General features: G+C 53.4%; 1 protein-coding gene across 1 annotated transcript; it reads left to right on the forward strand.

The window, feature by feature from the left end:
• The first annotated feature begins 231 nt into the window (after positions 1-231).
• On the forward strand, positions 232-7,203 carry DMWD (DM1 locus, WD repeat containing). The gene is given in 5 exon segments (XM_058195395.1): positions 232-581; positions 583-661; positions 1,551-1,733; positions 4,233-5,486; positions 6,888-7,203. Coding segments are annotated over 5 exon segments (1,908 nt in total). The 5' UTR covers positions 232-237; the 3' UTR covers positions 6,936-7,203.
• The last annotated feature ends 2,164 nt before the right edge of the window (positions 7,204-9,367 follow it).

Here is a 9,367-nt window from a genome sequence, read left to right on the forward strand (position 1 = left end):
TGCTGTGTGGGCGGCGCCTGCGCAGAGAGAGCCCCGCCCAGCCTCCAGCGCCTTTAACTGGTTGCCAAGGCGACCGTCGGGGTCGGGAGGGGGCCGAGCCCAGCCGGAGTGAGTCTCGCGCGCCGTTGCCCGGGCAACGTCCCACTCCCGCCAGGGCCCGCCTCCTCCGCGCGACTTCCGGCGTGCGGAGGCGAGCGAGGGGCGGCGACTTCCGGGAGGCGGCGGCCGGGCGGGAAGATGGCGGCGGCGCTGGCTCCCCCGGCGCCGGCCCCGGAAGGAGCGCCCCCGCCGCCGCCGCCCCCGCCCCCGCAGGCCCCCCCGCACGAGATCAAGAGCCAGTTCCGCACCCGCGAGGGCTCCTACCGGCTGCTGGGCGGCCCCGAGCCGCGCGCCCGACCCGCCGCCAGCGCCCCTCCGGCCCCGCCGCCGCCCCCCCTGCCGCCCGCCGGAGCCCCCGCGCCGCCCGCCCCGTCGCTGCCGCCCGTGCGCCTCTCGCTGGTCCGCCTGGGGCTGGGCGGGGGCGGCGGCGGCGGAGGAGGGGGAGGCGGCGGGGCCTGCGCTGACGGAGGCGGGCGGCCGGGGCGCAGAGCGGAGCCGCGTCTGCTTCAACCTGGGCCGGGAGCTCTACTTCTACTCGGGCGCCGCCGGGCGGGGACGGAGGGTGAGCCCCGGGGAGGGAGGGAGGGAGGGGGCACTGGGGGGGAGGCATCAGGAGGATTTGGGGGCAGCCGTCGGAGCGGGCTGGAGAGGAGGCGGCCAAATGGGAGGGGTCAGGAGGATTTGGGAGAGCGGGGGCGGAGGCTCCGAGTGGGTGATGGGCCAAGAAGAGGCAAAGCAGAATTGCCTGGGGGGGGCGGGGGGGAGACAGCAGTGGGGGGGGGGAATGGGCACTGGAGGGGTCACCTGACAAGGGGCTGCCAGGAGGGTCTGGAGAGTCCCAGGAAGGGAGAGCAGCTGTGGATGATGGGCAGTGAAGAGCCAAAGCAGAATTCCCCCCACCCTCCGGTGGGGACTGTCTTGATGTGGCTCCTCCAAACGTTTCCTGGCAGGGAAGCCAGGAAAAGGTGCTTTTTTCCCCCCCAAAAGGCACCTGGATTTTTATTTTATTTTTTGGTGGGGGGTGGGTTTTGTTGAAAACGTTTCGCTTCTCATCCATGAAGCTTCTGACTGAAGATTAGAACTGAAGAAGCTTCTTGGATGAGAAGCGAAACGTTTTCAAAGGGGGGAAAAAAAACCCCAAGAAAGTCCAAGTTTCCTCCTTTTGGAGGAAAAGCACCAGGCGAGAATCTCCAGAGACCCCCGGAGCAAGGAAGCTTCCCCCAAATCGGAACATCCAGCGTGAGCCTTTTGGCTAATAAGGAAATCCGTCAAAATAGTGAATCTAAATGTTTTGACCGGCAATGGGCAAGCGTGAATTATTCGTGGCTGTTATAAAAAGGACTAGCCAGAGGAAGCGAGCGGCACTTTGTGGTGCGCCTTCCTTTCCAGCTTTAGATTGCTTTGTGTGAAGTCCTTGCCTGTGGCTTTTTCTGTCGTTGTGATCTCCCCAGTCCATCGATCTGAAGAAACCCATTGACAAGCGGATCTATAAGGGGACGCAGCCCACCTGCCATGACTTCAACCAGTTCACGGCGGCTTCCGAAAGCATCTCCCTTTTGGTTGGCTTCTCGGCTGGGCAAGTGCAATACTTGGATCTGATCAAGAAAGATACCAGTAAGCTATTTAATGAGGAGGTGAGTCCAGGGCAGCCTCGTTTACCAATCTTTGTAGCTCAGGGTTGAACCGTGGGGTCCTTGGTGCTCTCTGAGCTTGGGGGTTTCCTTGCAGGTGTTTTGTGACCCAACTGGGTAACATCAGCAGTGGTAGAAAGGAGTGTGGTTTGATCTCTTTATCTGTATCTTTATACAGCGCCTTGCTCGGTCAGTATTGCTGCGAGTGTTCTTCGTGGTTCCTTGATTAAGCTATGGCTTACTCTTGTTGGTAACGGTTGATGTTTATAAACACTTAGTTAAGCAGGGATTAACACCAGAGTTAACACTAAACCAGGGGTCAGCGACCTGTGGCTCCAGAGCCGCATGCAGCTCTTTGGGCCCTCTGCTGTGGCTCCCTGTCAGGTGATCCCGCCATTGGCTGGCCCCGCCCCTCGCAGTCACCTCACCTGGCCTGAGAAGGTAAGGGCAGCAATGGGGGATGGAGAAGCGGCCAGGGCAGAGACAGAGATATAGAGAGTGGGACATAGAGAAACATAGAGAGATACAGAGAGGGAGGGAGGGAGGGAGGGGAGAGAGAGATGTCAAAAGGGTTTTGTGGTTCCCGGTGTTTTTTAACAACTGGTTCTCTGCCTTAATAACCAACTGGGTAGGCGTGGTTAGGGGGCTCATGTGATTGGTGGAAGTGAGTGGCATTGATTTGGCCACGCCCACCCAGGTTTTGTGGCTCCCGGTATTTTCTGTGGGAAACGGGTCCAGATGGCTCCTTGAGTATTTAAGGTTGCCGACCCCTGAACTAGACCAACAATCAAGCAGTAAATAATATCTCAATCAAAGAACTATCAACTCAAACAAACAGTAAACACAGGCTAATCAAGGAAACTACCAAGAAAACATTTCCACCAACACTTTCAGGGCAAGCCACTGTAAATAAGGAAGAGAGCAAACCCTTCTAACACTGATGATATTACCTAGCTGGATCGTGAAATGTCTGCAAGAAAACCACCAACCTCAGAGGAATCGCTGCAGGGACTTTCAGCTCAGCCTGGCTCCATTAAGTGGGAACCGGCAGCTAATAGCTTCTAGGTATCAGAATAAGCTGCTGCTGTTCCCCACATTTCTGGCTGCTGCTTGCTGGGATTTTATTTATTTATTTTATTAATCATACTTTTATACCGCACCATCTCCCGTAGGACTCAGGGCGGTTCACAGGCATATTAAAAGACAGTATAATAAATAAACATTAAAACCCAATTAAAACTAAATATTATCATGGCCTGATCACTAAAAACAGTACAAAACCAGTTAAAAACCTGTTAAAATTTAGCTAAAACATTTTATTCTTAGTCTAGTCCAGCGCGTTGAAATAATAAAATCTTCAGTTCACGTCTGAAGGTCCAGAGGTCGGGGAGTTGTCGTAATCCTGGAGGAAGCTCGTTCCACAGGGCCGGTGCCGCCACAGAGAAGGCCCTCCCCCTGGGGGTCGCCAACCTGCATTGTTTGGTCGACGGCACCCTGAGGAGGGCCACTCTGTGGGAGCGCACAGGTCGTTGGGAGGCAATCGGCGGCAGAAGGCGGTCTCAAAGGTATCCCGGTCCTAAGCCATGGAGCGCTTTAAAGGTGATAACCAAAACCTTGAATTGCACCCGAAAGACTACCGGTAGCCAGTGTAGGCCGCGCAGGAGAGGTGTCACATGGGAGCCACGAGGGGTTCCCTCTATCACCCGCGCAGCCGCATTCTGGACTAACTGGAGCCTCCGGGTGCTCTTCAAGGGGAGCCCCATGTAGAGAGCATTGCAATAGTCCAGTCGGGAAATGACGAGGGCGTGATTTATGACCGTTCTAGAGCAGAACATCTGGAAAACACTCCCTCCTGTTTTCTGTCCCTACTTCATGACTTCCCTCATTACCTATTCTAATCGGCAGATTAATCAAGCTGCAGCTTTATTGCAGTAGCTTTGGAGCTTTGACAGAAAGATGACTCAAAGCTTTAGCAGATCCATCGCGGTAGAACCGGGCCCTGGAGAAGCAGCAATTAACCCTCAAATTTGCATCCTGCCTTGCAATCTCCTGGCTCTTCTGAGACTGAGACGGGATTGCCTTCTCCTGCGCTAAGCGGTTTCCAGGGAAGCATCCAGGAGGCGTTTTCTGATGATTCTGGCTTAGCTGTACAAAACTCCCCACACGAAGTAGGCATTCAGAACAATCGGGATATTTTTCGTGCTTTTGCCGTTTTTTATTGTTTTGAAATGTTCTTAATTTGTAATGTCTTCTTTGAATTGTAAGCTGCCCAGAGTTATTCACCGGGATGGACGGCTACAAAAAGGGAACAAATAATGATAATTCTAAATGATCTCTAGCAATCGGGGTCCCTTTCAGAAACATGGAATGGGGGGGACTTGGGGGGGCCTGCTCAGAATTTGCCTGCGGGAGGGGTATTTGGGGGGTGGGGGCTCTTGGAATCCTGAGGGTCTTTTTTCATCTTTGTTTCTGGCCCTTGGCCCTCCACCTGATTTCCCTCAGAGGCTCATCGACAAGTCAAAGGTCACCTTTGTGAAGTGGATCCCTGAGTCGGAGAGCCTCTTCCTGGCCTCCCATGCCAGCGGTCACCTGTACCTGTACAACGTGGAGCAGCCCTGCGTCTCGGCCGCCCCCCAGTACACCCTCCTCAAGCAAGGCGAGGGCTTCACGGTTTACGCCTGTAAGAGCAAGAACGGCCGGAACCCGCTGCTGAAGTGGGCGGTGGGCGAAGGGGCCCTGAACGAGTTTGCCTTCTCACCCGACGGCCGCTACCTGGCGTGTGTCGGCCAAGACGGCTGCCTGCGGGTTTTCCATTTCGACTCCATGCTGCTGCAGGGCATGATGAAGAGCTACTTTGGGGGGCTGCTGTGCGTCTGCTGGAGCCCCGACGGACGCTACATCGTCACAGGGGGTGAGGACGATCTGGTCACGGTTTGGTCCTTTGCAGAGGGCCGGGTGATCGCCCGGGGCCATGGACACAAGTCCTGGGTCAACGCGGTGGCTTTCGACCCCTACACCACCAGCACGGAGGACGAGGAGAGTGGGGAGCTGAGCGGCAGCGATGAGGACCTCCAGGATTCGTCCGAGTTCCGGCGGGTGAGGACCAGCAGCACTCTCTCCCACCTGTCCAAGCACAGCGCCAAAAGCACCCCTTCGGTCACCTACCGATTTGGCTCTGCCGGGCAGGACACCCAGTTCTGCCTCTGGGACCTGACCGAAGACGTCCTGTACCCCCACCACCTGCTGCCCCGCACCCGAACGCTCACCAACACCTTCGGCACCGGCATCCCTCCTTCGGGCAGCGGGGGCAGCAACCTGGCCGCCGAGTCGGGCGGAGGGCCGCTCCCCCGCTCCCTCTCGCGCTCCAACAGCCTGCCGCACCCGACCGTCACCAGCGCCGCCAAAAGCCACGCAGTGGACGGGGCGGTGCCCTTCAGCATCGGCAAATTCGCCACCCTCACCTTGCAGGAGCGGAGGGACAAAAACGCGGAGAAAGAGCACAAACGTTACCACAGCCTGGGCAACATCAGCAAGAGCAGCGACAAGCTGAACGTGGTGCCCAAGAGCAAGCTGGACACGGCCAAGGTCTTGGGCACGGCCCTGTGCCCCCGCATCCACGAAGTGCCCCTGCTGGAGCCCCTGGTGTGCAAGAAGATTGCCCACGAACGGCTGACCGTCTTGCTTTTCCTGGAGGACTCTATCATCACCGCCTGCCAGGAAGGGCTGATCTGCACCTGGGCCAGGCCAGGCAAGGCGGTAAGTGGATCTCGCGGCTCTCTCTGGCTCGGTTATACCGCTTAGAGGTCTCCTTCACGAGACGGAAGAGCCCTGGTGGCCGCAGGGGTTAGAATGCAGCACTGTAGGCAAACTCTGCCCACTGCCAGGGGTTCGATCCTGACCAGCTCACGGTTTGACTCAGCCTTCCATCCTTCCAAATCCGGTAAAAGGAGGACCTGGATTGTTGGGGGCAGTGTGCTGACTCTGTAAACCACTTAGAGAAGGCGCTAAAGCAGGGGTCTCCAACCTTGGCAACTTTAAGCCTGGAGGACTTCAACTCCCAGAATTCCCCAGCCAGCTTTGCTGGCTGGGGAATTCTGGGAGTTGAAGTCCTCCAGGCTTAAAGTTGCCAAGGTTGGAGACCCCTGCTCTAAAGCACCGTTAAGCGGTATGTAAGTCTAAGGACTATTCAGTGTTTGAGCCAGGATGAGCCAGAACGCTTCAGCAGGTTAGGCTGGGACTTGTTTTAGGTAGCCCTAGATTTACGACCACAATTGAGTTCAACGTTTCCATTGCTAAGCAAGGGAATTGTTGAGCGAGCTGTGCCTCTTTACGGCCTTTCTGGCCACAGTCGTTAAGTGAATCCAGTTTCCACTCATTGACTTTGCTTTTCGAACGACGACTGGGAAGGGTTACAAATGGTGATCACACGACCCGCGGGACAGCGCAGCCGTCATAAATAATACATGCCAATTGCCAAGCATCAAAAATGTTGATCACCTGGCCATCAACGGTTGTGTCATAAGTTTCTCAGTGCTGTTGTAACTTCATGTGGTCACTAAATGAACAGTTGTAAGTAAAGGACTACCTGGAATTTGAGATTCCATAAGGAGGACGAGAAAAGGGAGGAGGAGGACGGCTGTGGGGCTTTTAGTGCTCTCTGAGCCTGTGTTCTTTTAGACGTTTTATGACCAACCTAGGTAACGCCATCAGGGCCCTGATGCCACGTTCAACCCTGATCTAGAAATATTCTCTCCTCTCTGCGCTTGGTTCCTGCTGCTTTAAGATGCTCTTGAGGTTCCTTCCTGTGCAAATCTGAGTTCTCTTTATTTATTTCTAGCAGCATAACTGGGCTTATTTAGCCTTTATTCCCCAGCGAAAGATCCAATCTGCCTTATCCTGCTGGTGGGTCTGGTGATCACTAGATCCCATAAGCCTGTCCCGCCCGGGGCAGATCCAGGTGGAAAAGCAGAGGACAATGGCTTGCTTAGCTGCAAATGCCCAGAATCGCACGCTAGAAAGAAGACGTGACATGATTAATTAGTAGCTGGGAAGCGCCGACAAGCAGCTCAGACTAATTTCACCTCTGCGGATTCACCCCACAGGACTAACTAGCCAAGTTGATATTTAAACTTTGTCCCCAACGTTTGATTTTTTCAGATCCTGAATTCACAGAACAGGGCCTCTCCCAGTGGCACAATCGTGTAATCGGCACTAACTCGCGCTCGGCTTGCTCTCCGGTTTGGAACCGGAGTGGAAAGGTTTCCGGTTCCTTTGCCCCGCGGAGCAAACTTGACCAAGACGGGAAAGTTTTCCGACGTTTTCAACGTGTGTGCAGGTTGTGTCTCCCCATCCCTCGCCTGTGAAAGCTGACTTGTGTGGCCATTTGGAATCCTAACCGTTAACCTCTCGAGACCAACGACCTAGTGCAGGACGAACGGCGCCTCTCCGCTATTTAAAAGTATTAATTAACAAACTCTTTTTATTTAAGGTTAAGGTTTGAGCACAGGGTGCTTGGAGGGGCTGATTTTGCACAATGGTGAACTGAGCTACCCCCCCTCCCTCCTCTGCCCCCCCTCCCCCCATCCATCCAGACAGAAATTCTGGTTGCTCTGACCCAGCCCAGCCTATCCCTAACTCCATCTTCCTGGTTGCTTGGAAGGAGTCAGTTTTGTACAGGGGAGATAACAATAATTCCCTGCCGCCTGTAACAGTCCTTTTCTTCCCCCTTCCCTCCCCCTCCCCTTTGCTTTAATCCCATTTTTGCACAGAAAGTTCCAGTATTTCTGTTGACCGGAGGTAGCAGTCGTACCTCTGTCCGGCAGATAAGTTCTCTCTTGACTTTCGCCGCGGACAGCCCACTCCGTGTCGTCCTCCTCCCCGTTCAGCCGACGGACTCTCCTAGGGACGGCGCTTAAAAATGTTTTTGAGATCCAGCACGATACTGCCAGGGAATTCTTGCCATCCGTTGTTTCCGACGTTTTTTGTTGTGTTGTGGACCTCTGCTTCGGTTTCCCGCATCCGCCCGGCTTCATCTCAGAAGGGGCGTCTCAAAGCAAAATGGGTTTTCTTCACCATCGGTTGGTCGTTGTAACTACTCGACAGCCGTTGGCTGCTACCCGGAGTTTCTCAAGGACGTTTCATCCAGCCATCAGTTCCTTTCTCCAACCCACCCACCCCTCTGAATGGGGTCTCAAGTTTGGGCTGGCTATTTCTGGCCAGATTTGATCCTTTCTCTCCGACACTTTTTTTTGGGGGGGGGGGTCGTTGCTGCCCGTTCTGCCAATGAAGTGAAGCACATCCGCCCTGTTGATTTTGCAGAGAACTCGTTCCAAAGTCTTTAAACAAACCCCATCTGCATCCAGGCCGTTGCTTCTCATCCTCAGCCACTTGAAGAGGCGTGGACTTCAACTCCCCCAGAATTCCCCAGCCAGCCATGATGGAAAAGGGAGTCCACGAATCTTAATACGTTGCTGAGGTCCAAGACACACAGCGTTCTAGATTATGTAGCTGTGGCATCTGACGCTTGTCCGGTCAATTGCTTAGTTCGTTTAGCTTAGGCTCAGAGATTCACCTCCAGAGGAAGTTGGGTTTTTGGTCACAAAAAGTAAATATCTGGGATACAAATCCTAGATTCTGGAGCTGCGGTTCTCCATCTTGATCTGCCAGACTAAATCAAATAAGCTTGGTTTTTTAGTTGGTCTTGCAGTGAAACCACGGGTCCTTGGTGCTCTCTGAGCTTGGTTTTTTCTTGAAGACGTTTCATGACCCAAACTAGATAACAACATCAGTGCTAGTAAGGAGTGAGGTTTGGTGAGCAAACCTCCCTCCTTACCAGCTAGTGATGATGTTACCTAGCTGGGTCATGAAACGTCTGCAAAAAACCCACCAAGCTCAGAGAGCACCAAGGACCCCTCATCTCAACCCTGAGCTAGAAATATTCTCCTTTATTGTTATGTGGTCATGTTCCTGGGTTGGTTATTTTAAGTCAGTAGAACAGCCGCGTTTCCCAATCTCAGCAACTTTAAAGATGGGTGGACTTTCAACTCCAGAATTTTCCCCAGCCTCGGGATACTTTCTAGGAGTTGAGAGTCTAAACATCTCGAAGTTGCCAAGGAAATGACAGGATGAGATTTTGAATTCTCGGTGTCTCTTTGGTTGCTCGGCTTCAGCCCGATTTAAGGTTCGGGTTGCATAAGGCGAACAAGCCGAAGAGCGAGGTTTCACAACCAGCTGCTCCAAAAACAGATTCGGAGCCAACCAAAACATTTTTTAAAAGCGTTTTAAATTTAGCATAGAGTCTCGAAAATATCCTAACTATGCTTTGGGCCTGTGGACAATTAAGGATAGTCTTGGCATCTTTTTATTTATACACAGAGAGAGAGAGAAAAGAGTTGAGGGAATTGTATGAGGGATAATTATAAATGTCAAAATATGTAGGTTGTTTTCGGCAACTGTCTTTCCTTTAAAAGACGCACATTTTGGTTAGCTTTGAATTGGTGGTTGGTTGCAGCGGTGCAGATTTTAAACCAGTTTAGCTTCCCAGTGGACTTGATCAGTGAAAAAAAAAATAATTAAGAGTTTGGCTTACGTTTAGTGGCTCTATAAGATAGCAGTGAGGTATAAATGAATAGCATTTC

Source organism: Ahaetulla prasina, chromosome 10, assembly GCF_028640845.1.
Source record: "Ahaetulla prasina isolate Xishuangbanna chromosome 10, ASM2864084v1, whole genome shotgun sequence".
Taxonomy (NCBI): domain Eukaryota; kingdom Metazoa; phylum Chordata; class Lepidosauria; order Squamata; family Colubridae; genus Ahaetulla; species Ahaetulla prasina.